A 26,103-nucleotide genomic window follows, 5' to 3' on the forward strand; every position below is an offset into this window, starting at 1 on the left:
CAGCTCTACCCCTCCTTGACCCATTTGTTTCCATCCCATTTCGTTTTAACTGTCTTTTACCATTTCTTTCTTTCTTAATATATATTAACTCCCCCCCAATCTCATCTGCCTTTCCTTAACCATTCTCCTCTTTGCTTCCCCTTCCCCTTCCACACATCTACAGTTCATCCTCTGATGTTAGTTTCTCTGCTGTTTGGCCTTTCACATCTTTTGTTCTCTCTGAGGACTGCCATTAGCACTCTTTCCCCTTGGTTTCTGTGGACATTAGCACCTGGTTTCCCTGGGTTTCTGTGGCTATAACTCATCTTTCATTCTCACTCCACAGTATAAATATTTCCTACTTCGTCTGTCTGTTAGCTTTGACAAAGAGTCATCGGACTCGAAACGTTAGCTCTTTTCTCTCCCTACAGATGCTGCCAGACCTGCTGAGATTTTTCAGCATTTTCTCTTTCATGTTATTCTGTATAGTGGCTGCCTTTTTCTGGCTTTGAAGCCTGGACTATGGCAAGGGTGAAGGGTGCAACAATCAGTTGGCTGGAGGGGAAGTTGCTTTCAGGGGAAAGACAGGATAGAGTTTAACCGGCAGTTGCCATGCCTGGGACTTGTACTTGTTACTTGCTGCCTTTCTGTTACTGTTACTTGTTACTGGCTGCGAGTGCAGCATGGGGCAGATTTTGGTTGGCCTGCTGCCAGGCTGCAAGTGGAGGAGAACGGACTCACTTTTGCAGTTTTGGACTGGATGGTGTGCAGAGACTAGACGCCGGAACTGTGAGAGCAGCAGGGCAGTGGCTCAATTGACTATGTGTACTGATGTTGGTTTTGTTTTATTGTTCGGCGAGTATCTGGTTATTTCTGTATTTTTCTTTGCGTCTAGCAGCTGGGTGTTCGCCAGTTGCGGCCCTCCTTCGTGCACTGGGGGGTTATGGGGTCCCTCTTGGTGCTAGGGGGAAGGATATTCTCTCTCTCTCTCTCCTCAACCGAGTGCTGCCTGTCCTTTTCCGGTGGACTGAGCTGCTTGCGGGCGTCTCTTCACCGATGTGCAGTTGTTATTGGAGCCGGAAATGCGGGAGGAGCGTGCGCTGACTTCAGTGCTGGCGGCTCTGCCTTGTACTTATTTGTTTGTTGGGTTTCTTGTGGTTGCTCTGTATTTTGTCTTGTTTTTTGTAAAGGGAGTTCTCTCTCTTTTCCGCCACTGGTGTGTTCCTTTCCGGTGGACTGTGCTGCTCATTTGGGCGCCTTTCCACCGATGTGGGACTACCGTTGGGGAGGAGTGGGTGGAGAGGTGGCCGTATGCTTGCTTTGCAGCTGGTGGTTTGTTTAAAGGAACTGTTTTGGCTTGAACTGTGCTCCCTCTTGGGAAGGGTGTGGTAGTAACTACTGCTGTATATATTAGGGTATGTATGGTAAGGCCCTGTACTACAGGTACAGGGGTAGTCCCTGCCTGCTGGCTCCGCCCAGTAGGCGGAGTATAAATATGTGTGCTCCCCGTGCAGCAGCCATTTCGCCAGCTGCTGTAGGAGGCCACACATCTTAGTGTAATAAAGCCTCAGTTGTATTCAACTCTCGTCTTTGTGCAGTTGATCGTGCATCAATGTATTACACTAAAGTTTTCAGAAGATGGACCTCCACATCAAGCCGGATCGCCTGCAGCTGGATCCACAATCAAGCAACGCCAAAAAGAACACTGGATAGCTTGTTTCGAAGCTTACACAGGTCTGCACCAGACCCAATTCCGGAAGCTTAGAAGATCCAGATCCTCTACATGCGGCTGAGCTCCAGCGTTTTTCCGCTTATCCAGGACGCGCCGACCTACGATGAAGCCAAGGCACTGCTGAAAGAGAATTACGCTCAGCGGACTAACACGCTTTACACCTGGCACGTCCTCTCAACTCGTAGTCAACTCCCTGGTGAGTCAATAGAAGATTTTGAGGTTCCCTAATTCCCCTGGTCAGAGACTGCGACTGTCAGGCCGTCACGAACATGAAACACTCGAATTTACTCATGCGGGACGCTTTAATTATGGGGATTGCGTCAGATCACATCCACCAGTGACTTTTAGAGGGGTCCACGCTTGACCTCGCGGCAAACAAAAAGCTGGCGCTATCAATGATGGTCACCTCGCGCAATATCCAGGCCTAACCCCCCCCCGCCGCGCGGCCCACCCCTCCTACGCATCGTGGACCCCGCAGACGGCCACCCCATCGGGGATCCCACTCAGCCAACCCTACGCCTGTGCCACGTGCCAACCAGCCAACCCCGGGGGGCCCAGATGTTACTTCTGTGGGCAGCCAAAACACCCCCGCCAACGCTGCCCGGCCCGGAGCACCCTTTGCAAGGCCTGCGGCAAAAAGGGGCACTTTGATGTGATGTGCCAGGCTCACTCAGTCGCCGCTACCGCTTCGACCCCCCCCCCCCCGTATGGACAGTGGGCGCCGACATCTTCCCCTCCCCTGGACCAAACGCGGCCAGTGGGCGTCGCCATCTTCCCCTCCCCTGGCCACGTGTGGCCCATGGGCGCCGCCATCTTGTCCTCAGGATCGTCAGGCGCCGTCATCTTGTCTCCCCCACAGCACGTGGGCGCCACCATCGTTCCAGGACCCATGCCCCCCGGGCACCCCATTGTCTGACACCAGTGACGACCAGCCGCAGCTTGCCTCGGTTACGATCGACCAGTCTCGCCCAATCTAGCAACCGCCTCCACAAGCGTTAAGATCGGTGGGCACGGGATCTCCTGTCTGCTGGACTCCGGGAACACCGGGAGCGCCATACATCCTGATATGGTAAGGCGCTGCTCCCTCGTGGTACACCCCGCCAATCAGAGAATCTCCCTGGCCTCTGAGTCACACTCCGTGGCGATCCGGGGGTACTGCATAGCCACACTCACTATCTAGGGCGTAGAGTTGAACACCCTGGTGGAGATGCTCCTTTTTATTATTGACTAATTAGCTTAGAAATTTTTCTTTACTAACCTTAGAGTCTCTAATTGTTTTCCCAGTGTGTCGGGACATAACTGCAGCATATTCCTCAATCGTAAGTCTGTCAGTGCTGAGGCTGATCTCTTTCCCAATATACTTTTCAGGGCTTTTCAAGATGGCCAACACAACTCCACCCAAGTCTTTGACTGACATCCCATCCAATGGAACTCCTCCCACACAAATGTCTAGGAATTGATTATTAAATCATTTAGATAGATGGGAATAGAAGATTTGATAACAGGCACATTGAGAACAGACAAATTCAAAGGCTCAGGAATGTAGAATGATATCTAACAACATCTAAAAGATCAGTTTGTTTATTTTTCAACCTTTCTCTTAACTTTCTTACATGTTCACCAGGATTTAACTCAGACATTTTTAAAAGATTGACAGAAATGAACTGAATGAATCAACAGGTACAATGGATCAATTAGCAAAAGTCCTTCTGTAAGGAAATAAACGCATTCTAGCTTAATATGTTCTCTTGTTCATCACTGTTACAGTGGAATTTTGATTATCCAGACTTGGTAAGGTGAAGTACTAGTGTCTGTTCTTCTTGTTGCTTAATGACTGAATTTCACAGTTATCATAGAATATACACCTAACCTGCACATCTTTGGACTATGGGAGGAAACCGGAGCACCCGGAAGAAACCCACGCAGACACGGGGAGAACGTGCAGGCTCCGCACAGACAGTGACCCAAGCAGGAATTGAACCTGGGACCCTGGCACTGTGAAGCTATTGTGCTAACCACTATGCTACCATGCTGCTGGATGGTTTTACCTTTACCTTGTTTCCATTAAAAAATATCAGTTTTTTCAATATGAATTCACTTTTTAAAAATTTAGAGTACCCAATTATTCTTTCCTAATTAACGGGCAATTTAGGGTGGCCAATCCACCTACCCTGTACATCTTTGGGTTGTGGGGGTGAAACCCACACAGACACAGGGAGAATGTGGAAACTCCACATGGACAGTGACCCAGGGCCGGGATCGAACCCGGGCCCTCAGCGGCATAGGCACAATATGAATTCTCAATACATCTGCACTGAAAGAATAGAATCAGTATTGATGTAAATCAATATTAGGATAAATCCAAACAGGGTGGCACAGTGGTTAGCACTGCTACCTCACGGCGCTGAGGACCCGGGTTCGGTCCCGACTCCGGGTCACTGTCTGTGTGGAGTTTGCACATTCTCCCCATGTCTGCGTGGGTTTCCTCTGGGTGCTCTGGTTTCCTCCAACCCAAAGATGTGCAGGTTAGGTGGATTGGACACGCTAAATTGTCCCTTAATTGGATAGAAAGTAATCGTGTATGTTAAATGTATTTTTAAAAAAGGATAAATCAGAACATTTCTGACTGGAAGTTCACATTCAGAAGACTCATCATTTTGGTTTATATTGTGTAGCTCAAGAATAAGTGCACCACAGATCAGGAATGTGTTAAATCCCTGGTCTGTACTCAGCCGATTTCAGCTGGGCACTAGTTAGGATTCTAAAATTCGCTTTAGTATCCCTGAGTATGGAAAGGAAAAACTAGCTAATCTCCTGATTGCTCTCTAAACTATTTAATCTTGGATTCCTGGAAGAAGTACTCATATAAAAGGCCAATTGGGCAATCATGACGTCCATAATTTAACAGGCTGTCAAGATTCATTGCCTCGACTTGAACATAAAGAACGTCATTCAGGTGAACCGTAAGCAAGCTGTTGGATCTTCTGGATCATATCCTAAAAGGAATCTGTGGCTTCAGGAGTGGAAGAGGAAAACTGTACATCAGAGTCCCTTTCATCTCCAGAGCAATAGAGAATATCTACTTATAACCGTTGCCTCACGGCGCCGAGGTCTCAGGTTCGATCCCGGCTCTGTGTCATTCTCCCCGTGTTTGCATGGGATTCGTCCCCACAACTCAAAGATGTGCAGGGTAGATGGATTGGCCACAATAAATTACCCCTTAATTGGAAAAATGAATTGGGTACTCTAAATTTATTTTAAAATAAATTTTTTTTAAATTAAAAAAAATAAAATAATGCCAACCGTACAGCTGTTACAAAAACACTTTAGGCTTTCTTTTTTTTAAAATAAATTTAGAGTGCCCAATTCATTTTTTCCAATTAAGGGGCAAATTTAGCGTGGTCAATCCACCTAACCTGCACATCTTTCTGTTGTGGGGGTGAAACCCACGCAAACACGGGGAGAATGTGCAAACTCCACACGGACAGCGACTCAGAGCCAGGATCGAACCTGGGACCTTGCCGCCGTTAGGCAGCAGTGCTAACCACTGCACCACCGTGCTGCTCCACTTTAGGCTTTCTAATAACCTACCTAAAACATAATAGCCTTTGCCTGATTTAACAGGTTTAAACGCACCAAGAAAATTTTCAAAGTAATCAGGCATTCTAACACTCGTCATGGGAGCACCAAGTTCCCTGAAGTAGTCTTCAATCTGTCCCTTCCCATCACAATTCGGCACATCCAGCTTTCCATCAGTCAGCTTTTTTACATTCTCAAGTCCACTGAATACGATGTTTCATGCCAAAGTGGTTGGAAATGTCAGCTACTCTTTTCCCCTGATGAAGAAAAAAAGTAAAACACTACTTGGTTAATAATCCATGGATTAAAATCACTTGGATAGCTCTTTCAATAGTCCAGGACAGTCCCAGGTTCCATCCCTGGTCAGTGCTGACTTTACTGATCTCTGTTGCCTTGGTCATGGTGGCTGAATCTGAGAATGAAAGGGGGAATATTTTTTCAAACAGTTCCCAGGCCTGGTTGTTTTCCAACTGTCAATCGGAAGTGCACATATGCGGGTATCAGGGGAAGTCAGGATCCAATGAGATGAAATTTCTTCTAAGCTCAAGTAACCTGATATCAGTGAGCCTGTGGTCTTTCACATGCTATTTGACTGAGGGAACTCACTATGTAGAATAGTATTGCAGCGCAACTGAGCACCTTCAAGAAAGGCCCGAGAGATATGAGAAGAAAAAAATACTGATATAGTGAAGATTCAAAGTAATGCTGTTAAACTTCATCAATTGGCCATGATAAATTGCCCTTAGTGTCCAAAATTGCCCTTAGTGTTGGGTGGGGTTACTGGGTTATGGGGATAAGGTGGAGGTGTTGACCTTGGGTAGGGTGCTCTTTCCAGGAGCTGGTGCAGACTCGATGGGCCAAATGGCCTCCTTCTGCACTGTCTATGATAATTAAAAATAAGAAGTAAGTCATACACCAAACATCTTTTCGATAATATGTGCCGTGCAAGAAAGGCCCAAGCGCAGTGCAGGCCATGTCCAACATGTGTAGGCATATTAGCCCAACGCAGAGGAGATGGCATGGAGACAACAAAGAAATGACCTTCAGGACAAAATGACGAAAATACGATCACCAAGAACACTTAAAGCAGTCATTAGAAATGTCAGGCTGTCAATAACATAAAATCTCCTTCAGTGGCATGTCACATCGGGAAACGGCATTCTATACTTACGGTACTGTGCTCACAAAATATCCCTTCATTCTTCTTTCATGAAAATGTTATTTATTTGCAGAAACTACCTGAATATGTAATAAATTACTTTTTTTTTAAAAATAATTTTTATTGAAATTTTTACAAAATATAAACATCTTAACTCTATTAACAAACAACCGCAGTAACACCCCAAGAACAATACCCCCCCAACTTCAAGAGCAACTTCAAACAAAAGGAAAAAGAAAAAATCAAAAGAGCACCCAAACAACAAAAGGGAAAGAGATAGCACCCGCCACATCCCACAGACCCATGTACACAGTTCTCCCTCCCCCCAATCCAAACCTCCCCCTCCCTCCCTCCCCCCCCCCTCCCCTCCCTCCCTCCCCCCCCCCTCCCCTCCCACCCCACCCGCCCCCCCAACCCCCTCCGGGTTGCTGCTGCTGTCGGCCTATTTCCCTACCGTTCCGCCAGGAAGTCCAGGAAAGGCTGCCACTGCCTGAAAAACCCTTGTACTGATCCTCTCACGGCAAATTTCATCCTCTCCAATTTAATGAACCCCGCCATATCATTGATCCAGGCCTCCACGCTTGGGGGCCTCGCATCCTTCCATTGGAGCAAGATCCTCCGCCGGGCTACTAGGGACGCAAAGGCCAGAACACCGGCCTCTATCGCCTCCTGCACTCCCGGCTCCACTGCAACCCCAAAAATTGCGAGTCCCCAGCCTGGCTCGACCCTGGATCCCACCACCCTCGACACCGTCCTTGCTACCCCCTTCCAAAACTCCCCCAACGCTGGGCACGCCCAAAACATATGGGCGTGGTTCGCTGGGCTCCCCGATCACCTAGCACACCTGTCTTCGCCCCCGAAAAACCTACTCATCCTCGACCCAGTCATGTGGGCCCTATGCAGCACCTTGAACTGTGTGAGGCTGAGCCTCGCACAGGAAGAGGAGGAATTCACTCTCTCCAGGGCATCCGCCCACGTCCCCTCCTCAATCTCCTCACCCAGCTCCTCTTCCCATTTACCCTTCAGTTCCTCCACCGAGGCCTCGTCTACCTCCTGAATCACCCGGTATATGTCCGAAATCCTCCCTCCTCCAACCCACACCCCTGAGAGCACCCTGTCCCGTACCCCACGTGGGGGCAACAAGGGGAACCCCTCCATCTGCCGCCTGGCAAACGCCCTAACCTGCATGTACCGAAACATGTTCCCCGGGGGGAGCCCAAACTTCCCCTCTAACTCCCCCAAGCCCGCGAACCTCCCCTCCACAAACAGGTCCCTCAACCTCCTAACCCCTGCCCTGTGCCAGCCCAGAAATCCGCCATCAATGCTCCCTGGGACAAACCGATGGTTCCCCCGTTTCGGGGCCTCCATCGAGCCCCCCATTTCTCCCCTGTGCCGTCTCCATTGGCCCCAAATTTTGAGGGTAGCCGCCACCACCGGGCTCGTGGTATACCTCGTTGGAGGGAGCGGCAACGGCGCCGTTACTAACATATCCCACCTCTTAAACTCCTCCTCCATCTGCTCCACCAACCTTGTGAGGTTGAGCTTGTGCAGGGCCCCCCAGCTCCCCGCCACCTGGACCCCTAGATACCTGAAGCTCTTCCCTGCCTGCTTCAATGGGAGCCTACCAATCCCCTCCTCTTGATCCCCCGGATGTACCACAAACACCTCACTCTTGCCCAAGTTCAACTTATACCCCGAGAAACCCCCGAATTCACTAAGAATCCTCATCACCTCCGGCATCCCCCCCACCGGGTCCGCCACATACAGCAACAGGTCGTCCGCGTACAGCGACACTCGATGCTCCTCCCCACCCCGCACCAGGCCCCTCCTGTTCCCTGACTCCCTCAACGCCATGGCCAGGGGCTCAATTGCCAACGCGAAGAGCAAGGGGGACAGGGGGCATCCCTGTCTCGTCCCCCGGTACAGCCGAAAGTACTCCGACCTCCTCCTATTTGTGGCTACACTCGCCATCGGGGCCTCGTAAAGCAGCCTCACCCACCGGATAAACCCCTCCCCAAACCCAAACCTCTCCAACACCTCCTACAAATACTCCCACTCAACCCTATCGAAGGCCTTCTCGGCATCTAATGCCACCACTATCTCCGCCTCCCCTTCCACAGCCGGCATCATAATAACGTTGAGGAGCCTTTGTACGTTTGTATTCAACTGCCTTCCCTTCACAAACCCCGTCTGGTCCTCATGAATGACCCCGGGCACGCAATCCTCTATTCTAGTGGCCAGGATCTTTGCCAGCAGCTTAGCATCGGCGTTCAGCAGCGAAATCGGCCTATATGATCCGCACTGCAGAGGGTCCTTGTCCCGCTTCAGGATCAAGGAAATCAGCGCCCGTGACATAGTTGGGGGCAAAGCCCCCCCTCCCTTTCCTCGTTAAAGGTCCGGACCAACAGGGGGCCCAACAGGTCCAAATACCTTTCATAAAATTCCGCCGGAAACCAGTCCGGCCCCGGCGCCTTCCCCGACTGCATGCTCCCTATCCCTTTGACCACCTCCTCCAGCTCGATTGGTGCCCCTAGTCGCCCCACCTGCTCCTCCTCCACCCTCGGGAATCGCAGCTTGTCCAAGAAGCGCCCCATTCCACCCCCCTCCACCGGGGGCTCCGACCAGTACAGTTCCCCATAGAAGTCTCTGAAGACCCCATTAACATCTACTCTCCTCCGCACCACCTTCCCAGCTCTATCCATCACTCCCCCAATCTCCCTGGCCGCGTCCCGCTTTCGGAGCTGGTGTGCCAGCATCCTGCTCGCCTTCTCCCCGTGTTCATACACCGCCCCCTGTGCTTTCGTGCACTGAGCTTCCGCCTTTCTGGTAGTCAATAGGTCAAATCTGACCTGAAGGCTACGCCTCTCCCCCAGCAATCCCTCCTCTGGGGCCTCCGCATATCTCCTATCCACCTGCACCATCTCCCCTATCAGTCTCTCCCTCTCCCTCTGCTCCCCCCTCTCCCTATGGGTTCGGATGGAGATCAATTCCCCCCTCATCACCGCCTTCAATGCCTCCCAGACCATCCCCACTCGAACCTCCCCGTTATCATTGGCCTCAAGGTACCTCTCGATACACTCCCGAACCCTCTCGGCCACCTCCTCATCTGCCAACAGCTCCACCTCCATGCGCCAGAGCGGACGTTGGTCCCTCTCTTCCCCCAGCCCGAGGTCCATCCTGTGCGGGGCATGATCTGAAATGGCAATGGCGGAGTATTCCACATCCTCCACCCTCGACACCAACCCCCTGCTTAGGACAAAAAAATCAATCCTCGAGTAGGCCTTATGTACGTGGGAGAAAAACGAGTATTCCCTGGCCCTTGGCCTCGCAAACCTCCAGGGGTCCACCCCCCCCATCGGGTCCATGAATCCCCTCAGCACCTTAGCCGCCGCCGGCCTCCTACCCGTCCGGGACTTGGATCGATCCAATGGGGGATCCAGTACTGTGTTGAAGTCCCCCCCCACCTCCAGGTCCGGAATGCGGCCCAACATACGCCGCATAAACCCCGCATCGTCCCAATTTGGGGCATAAACATTCACCAACACCACCCGCTCCCCCTGCAGCTTGCCACTCACCATCACATATTTCCCGCCACTGTCAGCCACCACATTTAACGCCTCAAACGACACCTTCTTCCCCACCAGGATCGCCACCCCCTTCCTCTTCTCATCCAGCCCTGAGTGGAATACTTGGCCCACCCATCCCTTCCTCAGCCGAACCTGGTCCGCCACTCTCAGGTGTGTCTCCTGGAGCATGGCCACATCCGCCTTCAGTCCCTTCAGGTGCGCAAATACCCGGGCCCGTTTGACCGGCCCATTCAGCCCCCTCATATTCCAGGTTATCAGCCGGATCCAAGGGCTCCCTGCCCCCCTCCCCTGCTGATTAGCCATACCCCATCCCTTGCCCACCCCCGGCCAGCGTCCCACGCTCTGCCAGTTTCCCACGGCAGCAACTCCCCCCCTCCAGCACCCCCTGCATCCTCCAGCTCCTTCCTGACCGTTTCAGCAGCAACCCAGTAACCCCCCCCAGGCTAGGACCCCTCCTAGCCGCGCCCCTCCCTCCACAGCACTCCCGTGAGCCAGCTAACTTCTGCTGACCCCGGCGAATCCTGCCCTACCTTCGGCTCCTCCCCACGTGGGACTGCCCCTCCTCCATTGTGCCCGTCAACGGGTCCACCCTCCCCCCGCACTTACGCGGGAAAAGAAAACAGCCAGCAACGACCCGCGCTTCTCAGCCCCGGCCCCGCCCCCACCATCTCACAGCACGGGAAACCTGCAGAAAACCCGCGCTTTCGCCCTGCCGGGCCCCGCCTCCTCCAGGGCCACTCCCATTGTCAGTCCCCCCCACCAGCTCCCCGAACTCCCCGTTTACCCCTCTGCCTGAACCCATCCGCCCGACCCCTGCTTAAAAACCCATATAGAAAAAACAGTACGACATCACCCCACCCACCCTAAGGCCAACCTACTTCTTACACTAAACCAAGCAAATGCAGTATTATACAACATCCCCCATGCTAGACCCTCAGTTTGAGTCCAATTTCTCGGCTTGCACAAAGGCCCACGCCTCCTCCGGGGACTCAAAATAATGGTGCCGATCCTTATAGGTGACCCACAGACGCGTCGGCTGCAACATGCCGAACTTCACACTCCGTCTGTGGAGCACCACCTTCGTCCTGTTAAACCCGGCCCTCCACCTTGCCACCTCCGCACTCCAGTCCTGGAAGATCCGCACCTCCGTGTTCTCCCACTTGCTGCTCCGCTCCTTCTTGGCCCACCGGAGCACACACTCACGATCCACGAACCGATGAAACCTCACCAACACCGCCCATGGCAGCTCGTTCGGTTTGGGCCTCCTAGCCAGAATTAAGTGGGCCCACTCTAACTCCAGGGGCCCCTGGAAGGACCCAGTCCCCAGCAGCGAGTTTAACATAATCACCACATAGGCCGCTAGGTCCGACCCCTCCAGCCCCTCCGTGAGGCCCAGGATCCGCAAATTCTTCCTCCTCGACCGGTTGTCCAGCTCCTCGAACCGCTCCTGCCATCTTTTATGGAGCGCCTCGTGCATCTCCACCTTCCCCGCCACGGCCACGACCTCGTCCTCCCTTTCAGAGGCCTGCTGCTGCAGCTCCCGGATCGCAGCCCCCTGGGCTGTCTGGGTCTCCATCAGTTCCCTGTTAGTTACCTTCAGGGACTAAAGCAGCTCCAACTTCAGCTCCTGGAAGCAGCGCAGCAGAATCGCCTGCTGCTCCTGGGCCCACTTCCTCAGCTCCTTGAGGCCTCCGCCGGCTGCCATTTTATCTTCCTGCCCCCGTTTTTTCAGAGGTGCTTTCTTCGGTTTTTTCTCTGCCCCACTCCTGGTCCGGACCATGGGACCGTTGGGGTCGACCCCTGTCCTCTTCCCCCGTTGGGATTTGCCGCTACAGCTCCGCTGGGGGCCCTGAAAAGAGCCCCAAAGTCCGTTCTCCGCGGGAGCTGCCGAATGTGTGGCTTAACTGCTCATTGCCGCCACCAGAAGTCGTAATAAATTACTTTGACCATGTAGTGCGTTCCCAATTTCAAACACGCTATATTGTGAAAGAGCAGAACATATGCCAAATATTTTGATATGAGAGTGAGACAGATAAGACCATAAGACATAGGAGCAGTATTAGGCCACTCGGCCCATTGGGTCTGCTCCGCCATTCAATCATTGCTGATATTTTTCTCATCCCTATTCTCATAGAATCATAGAATTTACAGTGCAGAAGGAGGCCATTAGGCCCATCGAGTCTGCATCGGCTCATGGAAAGAGCACCTTACCCAAGCCCACACCTCCACCCTATCCCCATAACCCAGTAACCCTGCCCAACACTAAGGGCAATTTTGGACACTAAGGGCAATTTAGCATGTCCAATCCACCTAACCTGCACATCTTTGGGCTGTGGGATGAAACCGAAGCACCCGGAGCAAACACACGCATACACGGGGAGAACGTGCAGACTCCACACAGAAGTTTTTTTTTTTTTTTTTATAAATTTAGATTAGCCAATTATTTTTTCCAATTAAGGGGCAATTTAGCGTGGCCAATCCACCTACTCTGCACATTTTTGGGTTGTGGGGGCGAAACCCACGCAGACACGGGGAGAATGTGCAAACTCCTGACTCCACACAGAAGTGACGCAAGCCTGGAATCGAACCTGGGACCCAGGAGCTGTGAAGCAATTGTGGTAACCACTATGCTACCGTGCTGCCCATTCTCCTGCCTTCCCCCCATAACCCCTGATCCCCTTATTAATCAAGGACCTATCTATCTCTGTCTTAAAGACACTCAGTGATTTGGCCTCCACAGCCTTCTGCGGCAAAGAGTTCCACAGATTCACCACCCTCTGGCTGAAGAAATTCCCTCTCATCTCTGTTTTGATGGATTGTCCCTTTAGTCTGAGATGGTGTCCTCTGGTTCTAGTATTTCCTACAAGTGGAAACATCCTCTCCACGTCCACTCTATCCAGGCATCGCGGTATCATGTAAGTTTCTCCATGCCCACTCGTTCCAGGCCTCGCAGTATCCTGTAAGTATCCGTCTAAACTACAACGAGTTCAGACCCAGAGTCCTCAACCGTTCCTCATACGACAAGCTCTTCATTCCAAGGATCATTCTTGTGAAATTCCTCTGGACCCTTTCCAAGGCCCGCACATCTTTCCTGTGATACGGGGCCCAAAACTGCTCACAATACTCCAAATGGGGTCTGACCAGAGCCTTATATAGCCTCAGAAGTTCATCCCTGGTCTTGTATTCTAGCCCTCTCGACATGATTGCTAACATTGTATTTGTCTTCCTAACTGCTGATTGAACCTGTGTGGTGAATGTGAGTCACACCAGATTATAATCTGTATACATGTGTCGATATTGTAAGTGCAGTTGCACTACCTGACCACCAGGGGGAGTAGCTCTGGGAATGCTCGAGAATTGTACTGGGCTTCTCCCTTGGCTCCGCCCAGGACTCCAACCCCCTGGAGCTGCTGTATAAAGATCAGTGCCACATGGTCAGCCGGCCAGTTCACCGAAAGTTCAATGGCTAACAGGCTGGCTCTGTTGTGAGTATATTAAAACCGCTATTCTAATCCTACAAGCACGTGTCCGTAGAATTGTTGGTTCCAACAATTTAATATACTCAGGAAACAGTCGAAGAAATCATGGAGGCAACCGGCCTGCTCCTGTAGGCAAAATCAGGATCTCGCCGTAGCATGGCAAGAAACCAATTAACATCACTTAAGCCCTGTTCCCATACAATCAACGGGAGCCACCCCATACCCAGCAGCCTCCCGTCATTCAGCGGCCTCCCCAGCAAGTGCTTGCGTGGGGGCGGAAAGGTCTCGGGGGTGAGGGGGGGGGGTGCGGTGGGGGGAGGGTGCGCGGGTGCGTCGGTGTCGACCTGTGCTGCCCTGGAGGCCAATCCTCCTGGTCACATTCACGGTGCTCACAGCCTCGTCCCAAGCAGCACTGGTTGCCCTGTGACTGACCCTCCTGGACACTCGGGGGAACAGGACATCCCTCCTCGCCTGTACTGTGTCTAGCACCTGGTCCAGATCTACATCCCCAAACCTTGGAGCCAGTCTCCTGGGCGCCATTGCTGCGAGCTGGCTGGGATTGGCTGTGCAAGAGCTGGTCAAACGCGGTGCCAGCGAATCGGCCGTTGAGCCTTCATTTGCGGTGAGAATACGTGAAGCCTCGTTAAGTGGACCAATTAATGTTGTACAGCTGGGCCAAGCACAGGGAAGCTCGCAGCAGTTCCTGCTCGCTATCATACTTAGAAATCTTTCTGGAGAATCCCGCCCTATAATTCATCACAAATGTTTTAGCAGCTTTTGCTTTAATTCCTTTGGAATTCCTATCTGCCCTCCAACTCCTTCTCTTAAAACCTTTTCAAATTTGACAAGCCTGCAATTACTCCTTCTACGGTTCTACCCTCTGTCCTCTTGGCTCAACAGTCATCTTCCTTATGCTCAAATGTAAAATGTCTCTGTGCGTTCTTTATATTAAAGGCATTTTTTACAAATTAATTTGCAAGATGTGGGTGCCGCTGGCTCGGCGTTTCTTGTTCATTCTGGTTTTTAAAAAAATTTAGAGTACCCAATTAATTTTTTCCAATTCAGGGGCAATTTAACGTGGCTAATCCACCTAGCCTGCACATCTTTGGGTTGTGGGGGCGAAACCCACGCAAACACGGGGAGAATGCAAACTCCACACAGACAGTGACCCAGAGACGGGATCGAACCTGGGACCTCGGCGCCGTGAGGCAACAGGGCTAACCCACTGCGCCACCATGCTGCCCCTTTTCTTGCTCATTCTGAATGTCCTTGAGAATCAGATGGCGAGCTGCCTTCTTGAACCACTGTTCTCCCTGTGGTGTAGGTACACCCAGTGTGCTAATAGGGAGGGAGTTCCATGATCTTGACCCAGCGACAGTGAAGGAACGACGATATATTTCTAATTCAGGATGGTGAGTGACTTGGAGAGGAACATCCAGCTGGTGGTATTCCCATGTGTCCACTGCACTTGTCATGGTAGCAGTCGTGGGTTTGCAATGTGCTCCTAAGGAGCCTTAGTGAGTTCCTGCAGTGCATCTTGTGTGTTGGTGGTGGAGGGAGTGAATGTTTATGGAAGGCGTGCCAATCAAGCGGGCTGCTTTATCTTGGATGATGTCAAGCTTCCCAAGAGTTGTTGGAGCTGCACTCATTCATGCAAGAGAGCATTCCATTACACACCTGACTTGCGTCTTGTAGATGGCGGACATGCTTTGGGGAGTTAGGAGGTGAGTCATTCGGCACAGGATACCCAGCCTCTGAGCAGCTCTTGTAGCCACAGTATTATTATGGCTAGTCCAGTTCTGTTTTTGGTCAATGGTAACGCCCAGATGTTGATCGTGGGGGATTCAATGATGGTAATGCCATTGAATGTCAAGGGGTGATAGCTACATTGTCTCTTGTTGGAGATGGTCATTGTCTGACACTTGTGTGGTGCAAATGTAACTTGCCATGCCTGGATATTGTCCAGGTCTTGCTGAATTTGGACATGGATTGTTTCAGTATCTGAGCATTTACGAATGGTGCTGAACATTGTGCAGTCGTCATCAATGAACATCCGCACTTCTAACATTGTGATGTAAAGAAGGTCGTAGAATCACAATCCCTACAGTGCAGAAGGAGGCCATTCAGCCCATCGAGTCTGCACTGACCCTCGCAAAGAACATCCTACCAAAAACTGAACTGGACTAGCCATAGAAATACTGTGGCTACAAGAGCTGCTCAGAGGCTGGGTATCCTGTGGCGAATGACTCACCTCCTGACTCCCCAAACCATGTTCGCCATCTACAAGACACAAGTCAGGTGTGTAATGGAATGCTCTTTTGCGTGAATGAGTGCAGCTCCAACAACACTTGGGAAGCTTAGCATCATCCAAGATAAAGCAGCCTGCTTGATTGGCATGCCTTCCATAAACATTCACAACCCATCCTATCCCCGTAACCCAATAACTCCACCTAACTTTTTGAACATTAAAGGGTAATTTTTATCATGACCAATCCACCTAACCTGCACACCTTGGACAGTGGGAGGAAACCGGAGCACCCAGAGGAAACTCACGCAGAAACGGGGAGAACGTACAAACTTCACACAGACAGTGACCCAAGATAGGAATTGAACCCGGGTCCCTGGTGCAGTGAGGCAGCAGTGCTAACCACTGTGCCACCATGCCACCCTCATTTACGAAGAAGCTGAAGATGAGTGGGCCCAGAACACTACCCTGAGGAACACCTGCAGTGTTGTCCTAGAACTGAGATGATTGACTTCCAGCCACCACAACCACCTTCCTTTGTGCCAGATATATGCACATAAATATATACGTTTGTCATTTTTGAAGAGTGGCTTTGGCACTCTTCTTTGCAGAAGGCCCAAGATTAAGCTTTATGCCTTCCTACTCTGGTATGAAACAATACTTGGTAAAATCTAAAGACAACAATAAACATGTGTAAGAGAAAATTTAAAATGCGAGAAAAGATTTCAACAAATAATGCAGAATAAAATGTAAGTTTGATATATTTCAGAGAAGAAAGAAAGATATTTTTAGATTCTAATTTTATTTTATGATATTCAGACTGAGTAAAGCACTGTTGTTACAAATGATGATTAAATTTATGTGCGAACATCAAAATCTGCTGGGGGCTTTCAGTAGTCTAAGGATGAAATCTAAACTGAATCAACAGTGTGATGCGGCCACGTATACTGTCTACTGCCTAGAGGAAATGATTGATTGATGATCTTTAACATCTTTCTGTAACATCAGAATTAAAACTAAGAGAGCAAAAGTTTGATAATCTGAGCAATTGTGCTGAGCTGTGTCATTCTAATTCCCGAGTTCTAGAGCGGATTTAGTACTGGTTCCTTTAGAGCTGGTGTTCATATAAAAATTCCATCAGCTTACAACAAATTTGGATGGAACAATTATTTTTTTCTTCTGTACTTTGGTAACAATAATACTAAACAATATGCAAGAGACAGCACGGTGGCGCAGTGGTTAGCACTGCTATTTAACGATGCTGAGGACCCGGGTTCGAACCCTGCCCCAGGTCACTGTCCGTGTGGAGTTTGCACATTCTCCCCATATCTGCATGGGTCTCAACCCCACAGCCCAAAGATGTGTAGGGTAAGTGGATTGGCCATGCTAAAATTTGCCCCTTAATCGGAAACAAAATTTGGGAAAAAAGGGAAAAAAAACATAGACTGATATCAAACATTGTGATAATGATCAGGTTTTGCCGAGTGACTCATGTTGCAAGCAGCCCGAGGGAGTGGTTTTGATGCTGGTGTATTTGCTGTGCCTGAAGCTAGTGGGTTTCAGTTATGTTATCAAAGCTTTGGGGTTACCTTGTTCAGATATGATAGCATGTACAGTGGATGCTTTATGAAAATTATTTTTCCTCAAAGTAGCTGTTTTAATCTAGCTCGAGCTGACATACATCCCTCATTCCCTTTTCGGCGGGAATTCAGCTGTTGGAATGGGCGGAGCTACAGAGCCGAGCGGTGAGTATTTAAACTAGCTGCTTCACGGATTCGAGTCTTTTCGGTGGGAATTCAGCTGTTGGAGTGGGCGGTGCTGCAGAGTCGATGGGTGAGTATTTAAACTAGCTGCTTCACGGATTCGAGTCTTTTCGGCGGGAATTCAGCTGTTGCAGTGGGCGGAGCTAGAGTCGAGCGGTGAGTATTTAAACTAGTTGCTTTGCGGATTTGAGTCTTTTCGGCGGTAATTCAGCTGTTGGAGTGGGCGGAGCTGCTTCGTTGCTTAAACAGCGGCCACAGGGTCTTTGGGGATAAATTTGAAGAGTGACATCACACAAAAGCAGTGACCTGGTTGGCTGGTAAGGAAAGTGCTCCAATTAGCAGTAGCTGGGAGAAATTTAACTCTTTGTGTGTTGGTAAGTATTGTGATTGTAAGTAAAATCTTTATTCCTTTCACTTATTCATTATTTGATATTATATTTGTAATCAGTTAAGGTGAAGTGTAAAAATGGCAGGAGATCCCAGACCCGTGTTATGCTCTTCATGCTCAATGTGGGAGTTCAGGGACGCGGCCGACACCCCTGACTCCTTCATGTGTGGGAAGTGTGTCCAGCTGCAGCTCCTGTTAGACCGCATGACGGCTCTGGAGCTGCGGATGAACTCACTTTGGAGCATCCATGATGCTGAGGAGGTTGTGGATAGTATGTTTAGTGAGTTGGTCAGACCGCAGATTAGGATTGGTTAGGGAGACAGGGAATGGGTGACCAAAAGGCAGAGAAAGAGCAGGAAGGCAGTGCAGGTGTCCCCTGCAGTCATCTCCCTCCAAAACAGGTATACCGTTTTGGATACTGTTGGGGGAGATAGCTCACCAGGGGAAGGCAGCAGTAGCCAGGTTCATGGCACCGTGGCTGGCTCTGCTGCACAGAAGGGCGGGAAAAATACTGGCAGTGCTATAGTCATAGGGGATTCAATCGTAAGGGGAGTAGACAGGCATTTCTGTGGTCGAAAACAAGACTCCCGAATGGTATGTTGCCTCCCGGGTGCACGGGTCAGGGATGTCTCAGATCGGCTGCAGGACATACTGAAGGGGGAGGGTGAATAGCTAGTTGTCGTGGTACATATAGGCACCAATGATATAGGTAAAAAATGGGATGAGGTCCTACAATCAGAATTTAGGGAGTTAGGAGATAAGTTAAAAAGTAGGACATCAAAGGTAGTAATCTCAGGATTGCTACCAGTGCCACGAGACAGTCAGAGTAGAAATTCAAGAATAGTCAGAATGAATACGGGGTTTGAGAGATGGTGCAGAAGGAAGGGATTCAGAATTTTGGGACGTTGGAACCGGTTCTGGGGGTGGTGGGACCATTACAAATTGGATGGTCTACACCTGGGCAGGACTGCAACCAATGTCCTCGGGGGTGATTTTGTTAATACTGTTGGGGAGGTTTTAAACTCATGTGGCAGGGGGGTGGGAACCAGGGGTGAAATTCTCCGAACGCACGCAGGGTCGGGGCATCGCCCGGGACCTTCGTAAACCCCGCCCCCGCCGTGGCCGGAATTCTCCAGTCAGCGGGCCCCCCGCGGCGATTCTCCGGCCCACGATGGGCCGAAGTTCCGTCACTGTCAGGCCTCTCCCGCCGACATGGTTTAAACCATCTCTGGTGCTGGCGGGAGCAGGCGGCGCGAGCAGGCCCCGGGGTCCTGGGGGGGAGGGCGCGGGGCAATCGGACCCTGGGGGTGCCCCCACGGTGGCCTAGCCCGCGATCAGGGCCCACCGATCGGCGGGCGGGCCTGTGCCATGGGGGCTCTCTTTTTCTTCCGCCGCCGCCACGGCCTCCACCATGGCGGAGGCGGAAGAGACTCCCTCCACCACGCATGCACCGGTGGTGACGTCAGCAGCCGCTGACGCTCCGGTGCATGCGTGGACTCACGCCGACCGATGAAGGCCTTTCGGCCAGCCCCGACGCAGGTCGGCGTGGCGCCAAAGGCCGTTGGCGCCAGTCGGCAGAGCGGGAGCCACTCCGGCGCGGGCCTAGCCCCTAAAGGTGCATAGAATTCTGCACCTTTGGGAGACCCAACGGCGGAGTGGTTGGCGCCACTCCGCTATGCCGTGACCCCCCGCCCCACCGGGTAGGGGAGAATACCGCCCCAGATTAGGAAGTTAGAGGTCAGTAAAGAGGCAGCAACTAAAGACAGTAAGGTACTAGATAATAAACTCATTGTGACTCAGGGGAAGAGTAGACAGGGAAGAGATGATGAACGCAAAGGGACAGGTGGTCTGAGGTGCATTTGTTTTAATGCGAGAAGTGTAGCAGGTAAGGCAGATGAATTTAGGGCTTGGATTAATACCTGGGACTATGATGTTATTGGTATTACTGAGACTTGGTTGAGGGAAGGGCAAGATTGGCAACTAAATATCCCAGAGTATAGATGCTTCAGGAGGGATAGAGAGGGAGGTAAAAGGGGTGGATGAGTTGCATTACTGGTCAGAGATGATATCACAGCAATGAGTAAGGAGGGCACTATGGAGGATTCGAGCACTGAGGCAATATGGGTGGAGCTAAGAAATAGGAAGGGTGCAGTAACATTGTTGGGACTTTAATACAGGCCTCCCAAAAGCGAGCGTGAAGTAGAGGTACTAATATGTAGACAGATTATAGAAAAATGTAGGAGCAATAGAGTGGTCGTGATGGGAGATTTTAACTTCCCCAACATTGAATGGGACTCATGTTGTGTTGGAGGCGTAGATGGAGCAGAATTTGTAAAGAGCATCCAGGAAGGTTTTTGAGAGCAGTATGTAAATAGTCCAACTCGGGAAGAGGCCATACTGGACCTGGTATTGGGGAATGATCCCGGCCAGGTGGTTGAAGTTTCAGTCGGTGATTACCTTGGGAATAGAGATAACAATTCCGTAAGTTTTAGAATACTCATGGACAAAGACAAGAGTGGTCCAAAAGGAAGAGTGCTAAATTGGGGAAAGGCCAAGTACAACAAAATTCGGTAGGAGGTAGGGAATGTGGATTGGGAGCAGCTGTTTAAAGGTAAATCAACATTTGAAATGTGGGAGTCTTTTAAGGAAAGGTTGATTAGAGTGCAGGACAGAGTTGTCCATGTGAAAATGAGGGATAGAAATGGCAAGATTAGGGAACCATGGATGGCGGGTGGAATTATGAGACTAGCTAAAATGAAAAAGGAAGCATGCATAAGATCTAGGCGACTTAAAAATTATGAAGCTTTGGAGGAATATTGGGAAAGTAGGACAAATCGCAAACGCGTAATAAAGAGGGTTAAAAGGGGTCATGAAATATCTTTGGCTAACAGGGTTAAGGAAAATCCCAAAGCCTTTTATTCGTATATAAGGAGCAAGAGGGTAACTAGAGAAAGGATTGGCCCACTCAAAGACAAAAGAGGGAATTTATGCGTGGAGTCAGAGGAAATGGGTGAGATTCTTAATGAGTACTTTGCATCGGTATTCACCAAGGGTAGGGACATGACGGATGTTGAGGTTAGGGATGGATGTTTAAATACTCTAGGTCAAGTCGGCATAAGGAAGGGGGAAGTTTTGGGTATTCTAAAGGCATTAAGGCGGACAAGTCCCCAGGACCGGATGGGATCTATTCCAGGTTACTGAGGGAAGCGAGGGACGAAATAGCTGGGGCCTTAACAGATATCTTTGCAGTATCCTTGAGCATGGGTGAGGTCCCGGAGGACTAGAGAATTGCTAATGTTGTCCCTTTGTTTAAGAAAGGTAGCAGGGATAATCCAGGGAATTATAGACCTGTGAGCTTGACGTCAGTGGTAGGCAAACTGTTGGAGAAGATACTGAGGGATAGGATCTATTTACATTTGGAAGAAGATAGACTTATCAGTGATAGGCAGCATGGTTTTGTGCAGGGAAGGTCATGTCTTACAAACCTAATAGAATTCTTTGAGGAAGTGACAAAGTTAAATGATGAGGGAAGGGCTGTAGATGTCATATACATGGACATCAGTAAGGCGTTTGATAAAGTTTCCCATGGCAGGTTGATGGAAAAAGTGAAGTCGCATGGGGTTCAGGGTGTACTAGCTAGATGGACAAAGAACTAGCTGGGCAACAGGAGACAGAGAGTAGTGGTGGAAGTGTTGCTCGTTCTGGTGAGTGTGCTTTACACTCAATTGGCTCTGTTTTATTCCTTAGCTCTCGAGTCGCCTGGTATCCTTATGATACCGCCACAAGGTTCAAGTTCAAGTTCAGATCAATGACTCAATACACCAGTTAGTAAGGTTCAATCAAACACGTTTATTATTTACACAGTAAATCAATACTCATGCAACTAATACTAACGGACTAAACTATTCCTACCACTATAAGCCAATACTTATCTTCGATAAGGGAACCCACTGGATCAGGGAACAATGGCCTCTTGTTCTGTCCTGAGACTGCAGGCTTCCCAGTTGGTACGGGCTAAGGGGTCAGGAGTGTCTATTCTCGTAGCGTGCGTTGGTTGGACACTTACTTGTCGGTGTAGCTGTTGGCCAGGCCTCTCCTTCTCACGGTCAAGTTCTTAGAGAGCTGCTGCAAAGGTGTTCTGCTGGGAGGGCCGGCTAAGAGAGCGAACTGGACTTGGGACCTGACTTTTATAGGTCCCAGGGGCTTCGCGCTCTTTTGGGCGGACCCCGATCCTACTGTCAATCGATTGGGTCTCATCCCAATCGATTGGTATGAATCCCCCAATACTGAGGCTGTCCCTCGATCACGGGGCGGTTCTTCCTAACTGGTTTGTTTCCTTTTGTTTCAGACCCCGTTGGCGCCGGGAAGTCTGACCTGTCATAGAATGTCCCAATTGTAGCTAATCATTGTATCCATTGTTCCCAGGGATCGCTTCATTAATATGCAAACTGCTGGCTTCGGTGCTGTCTGCTTTCTTTGCAGCCAGAGTATACATGAACTTCTGCAAACTGCTTGTCTCTTTATAATTGTCCAGTTTTCCCTGCAACCTTTGCGTTCTTCCATTTTGTGTGGGGAAGTGGCCAACCCAGGTGGCTACAAAAGGGAGTGTCTCAAAATGGAGAAAGGTGACTAGTGGTGTTCCACAGGGATCCGTGCTGGACCACTGTTGTTTGTGATATACATAAATGATCTGGACGAAGGTATAGGTGGTCTGATTAGCAAGTTTGCAGATGATACTAAGATTGGTGGAGTTGCAGATAGCGAGGGGAACTGTCAGAGAATACAGCAAAATATAAATCGATTGGAGAGTTGGGCAGAGAAATAGCCGATGGAGTTCAATCCAGGCAAATGCGAGGTGATGCATTTTGGAAGATCCAATTCAAGAGCGGTCAATGGAAGAGTCCTGGGGGAAATTGATGTACAGAGAGATCTGGGAGTTCAGGTCCATTGTACCCTGAAGGTGGCAACGCAGGTTGATAGAGTGGTCAAGAAGGCATACAGCATGCTTGCCTTTATCGGATAGAGTATTGAGTACAAGAGTCGGCAGGTCATATTACAGTTGTATAGGACTTTGGTTAGGCCACATTTGGAATACTGCATGCAGTTCTGGTCGCCACATTACCAGAAGGATGTGGATGCTTTAGAGAGGGTGCAGAGGAGATTCACCAGGATGTTGCCTGGTATGGAGGGTGATAGCTATGAAGACAGGTTGAATAGATTAGGATTGTTTTCGTTGGAAAGACGGAGGTTGAGGGGCAGGGCCGGCTCAAGGCACCGGCAACTCGGGCGACTGCCCGGGGCGCCATGTGCTCGGGGGCGCCAGAGACTCGGGTCCCGCGCATGCGCAGTTGGGCCGGTGCCAACCAGCGCATGCGCGGTGGCCGCCCGCCCCCAGGGCGGCCCCCCGGCTCGGTCCGCCCCCCCGCTCAGTCCCCCCCGCCCCGCCCTCGGGTCCGCCCCCCCGCCCCGCCCTCGGGTCCGCCCCCCCAGCCCGCCCCGCCCCGCCCTCGGGTCCGCCCCCCGCGTCCGCCCCCCCGCGTGTCCGCCCCCCCGCCCCGCCCCGCCCTCGGTCCGCCCCCCCTTCGGGTCCACCCCCCCTTCGGGTCCGCCCCCCCCTCGGGTCCGCCCCCCAGCGCCCTCGGGTCCGCCCCCCGCGTCCGCCCCCCCCCCCGGGTCCGCCCCCCCTCGGCCCCGCCCCCCCCTCGGCCCCCCCTCGGCCCCGCCCCCCCCCCTCGGCCCCGCCCCCCCTTGGCCCCCCCGGCCCCGCCCCCCCCTCGGCCCCCCCCTCGGCCCCCCCTCGGCCCGGCCCCCCCTCGGCCCCTCCCCCCCCTCGCCCCCCCCCCTCGGCCCCGCCCCCCCCCCAAGGGCGCCGAAGTTCAGCTTGCCCGGGGCGCCAGCAACCCTAGACCCGGCGCTGTTGAGGGGCGACCTGATTGAGGTTTACAAAATTATGAGAGGTATGGACAGGGTGGATAGCAACAAGCTTTTTCCAAGAGTCGAGGTGTCAATTACAAGGGGTCACGATTTCAAGGTGAGAGGGGGAAAGTTTAAGAGAGATGTGCGTGGAAAGTTTTTTACGCAGAGGGTGGTGGGTGCCTGGAACGCTTTACCAGCGGAGGTGGTAGAGGCGGGCATGATAGCATCATTTATGATGCATCTAGACAGACATATGAACGGGCGGGGAAGAGAGGGAAGTAGATCCTTGGAAAATAGGTGACAGGTTTAGATAAAGGATCTGGATCGGCGCAGGCTGGGCGGGCCGAAGGGCCTGTTCCTGTGCTGTAATTTTCTTTGTTCTTTGTTCTCATGAGCCAAATGAGAAACAAAATGGCAGATTCCTGAAAAAACACCATGATGAGCTACATGGCTTTGGTCAACCAATGCCAAAATCTGGAAGGTCCTTGAGATCTGTTAATACATCAAAGTATCTAACAGTGAGAGCCATGAGTGCCCAATCAGCAAAAACGAGCTCAGCAACAACTTACCAATCAGGGCAAGCCCCCCCACACCCCACTCATTTCCTGCACTAATGAGCTCAGCAACAACTTACCAATTAGGGGGTAATCTCGCCCCCCCTCCCCCCTCCCACACCGTACCTCATAAGGGCAGGACACCCGCGGGCTTGATCCCCGGCATTGGCAAGATGCCTATCCAGCACCTTGCCACTGCTAGCATGGCACCCTGACACTGCCAGGGTACCACCTTGCCCAGAGCCTGATCACCCTGGGGCCCCCAATCGCCTGGGAGACCACCCCACAAGTGCCGTTTAAAAGTTTAGATATTGTTTTCTTTTGCTTTAATAAAGTTTATTTATAAAAATAAACAATGCTGAGCAGCACGGTGGTGCAGTGGTTATCACTGCTGCCTCAAGGCTCTGAGGTCCCAGGTTCGATCCAGGCCCTGTGGAGTTTGCACATTCTCCCCATGTTTGCGTGGATTTCGCCCCCACAACCCAAAGATGTGCCGGGTAGGTGGATTGGCCGCTCTAAAATTGCCCCTTAATTGGAAAAAAATGAATTAGGTACTCTGAATCAATATTTAAAAAATAAATAACAGTGCTAAATGGCGCAATGGGGAGGTCTCCGAGGACAGGCCAATTAGATCCCACGCCTTGGGTAACACCGGCGCAGACATATTCAAATGAGCTGCAAATTGGATCACGTCCATTGAAGGAGAGATACAGATTGTGATGCCTAACAAGATTTTGCGAGCGTAACGAGCAACATAAATATCGCGAAAGGCCACTCGAGCGATTTACCAGCTTCATCGAACCAGGGTAGGGTACAACGAGGCTGGTAGATCGTGCCTAGAGGGTTTGTTAATTTTGTAGAATCGTTGAATCATAGAATTTACAGTACAGAAGGAGACCTTTCGGACAATCGAGTCTGCACCGGTCCTTGGAAAGAGCTTAAGCCCACACATCTACCATATCCCCGTAACCCAATGACCCCACCTAACCTTTTGGACACTAAGGGGCAATTTATCATGGCCAATCCACCTAACCTGTACATCTTTGGATTGTGGGAGGAAACTGGAGAACCCGGAGGAAACCCACGCAGACACGGGGAAAACACCACGTAGAGAGTTACCCGGGGCTGGAATTGAACCATCGTCCCTGGAGCTGTGGGGCAGCAGTGCTAACCACTGTGCCACTCCCAGAGTTAAAAGCAAAATCTAACTCCCTCATCGGTAAGTAATGTATTTTCAAATCCAAAGTGGAGATGTTGAATGTAGGCGACACTTTCATATTCTTATTGCATGGTGCACAGATTGAATTACCACACAGGATTTTGTGGTGAGCAGAAACATATTGCATATGTGAGTGGGAGGAGAAAGAAACTGCCTTAAAATCATGACAAAGAAGACAGGGTGCGATCTACCGGCCTCATCGAGTCTGAATGGGAGCGCAGCATGACTGGTAGATGCCGGGTGAGGCCTCCCGCGTGCTTCCCGTTAGCCACAACGCCTCGCGGGATCTGCCCAAATCCCACGAAGCGGCGCGACCAGAATCCCGTGCACAATCAGCAGGACCAGGACGCGGGCACTTGAGTTAATTTTAAACCTACTTAAACATCCCCACGAACTACTGGCTTCCCGGGATCGACCTGTCCCTCCAGTGAGGTCTCAGCCAGCGCCATTCAGTATTGGTCCACACAAATGTGGACCAGGCGGTACGGCACCCAGCAGGTCTC

The 26,103-nt window shown here is 51.1% G+C and overlaps 1 protein-coding gene across 1 annotated transcript in view; it reads right to left on the bottom strand.

The window, feature by feature from the left end:
* Positions 1 to 526: 526 nt before the first annotated feature.
* The window catches only part of LOC119962294 (nmrA-like family domain-containing protein 1), an 84,752-nt gene continuing 59,175 nt past the window's right edge, over positions 527 to 26,103 (bottom strand). The window contains 4 exon segments of the mRNA XM_038790283.1: positions 527 to 694; positions 2,970 to 3,160; positions 5,303 to 5,505; positions 5,507 to 5,547. Of these exon segments, the coding sequence (XP_038646211.1) occupies positions 527 to 694; positions 2,970 to 3,160; positions 5,303 to 5,505; positions 5,507 to 5,547 (603 nt within the window).

This window comes from Scyliorhinus canicula, chromosome 2 (genome assembly GCF_902713615.1).
Source record: "Scyliorhinus canicula chromosome 2, sScyCan1.1, whole genome shotgun sequence".
NCBI classification, from domain to species: Eukaryota; Metazoa; Chordata; class Chondrichthyes; order Carcharhiniformes; family Scyliorhinidae; genus Scyliorhinus; species Scyliorhinus canicula.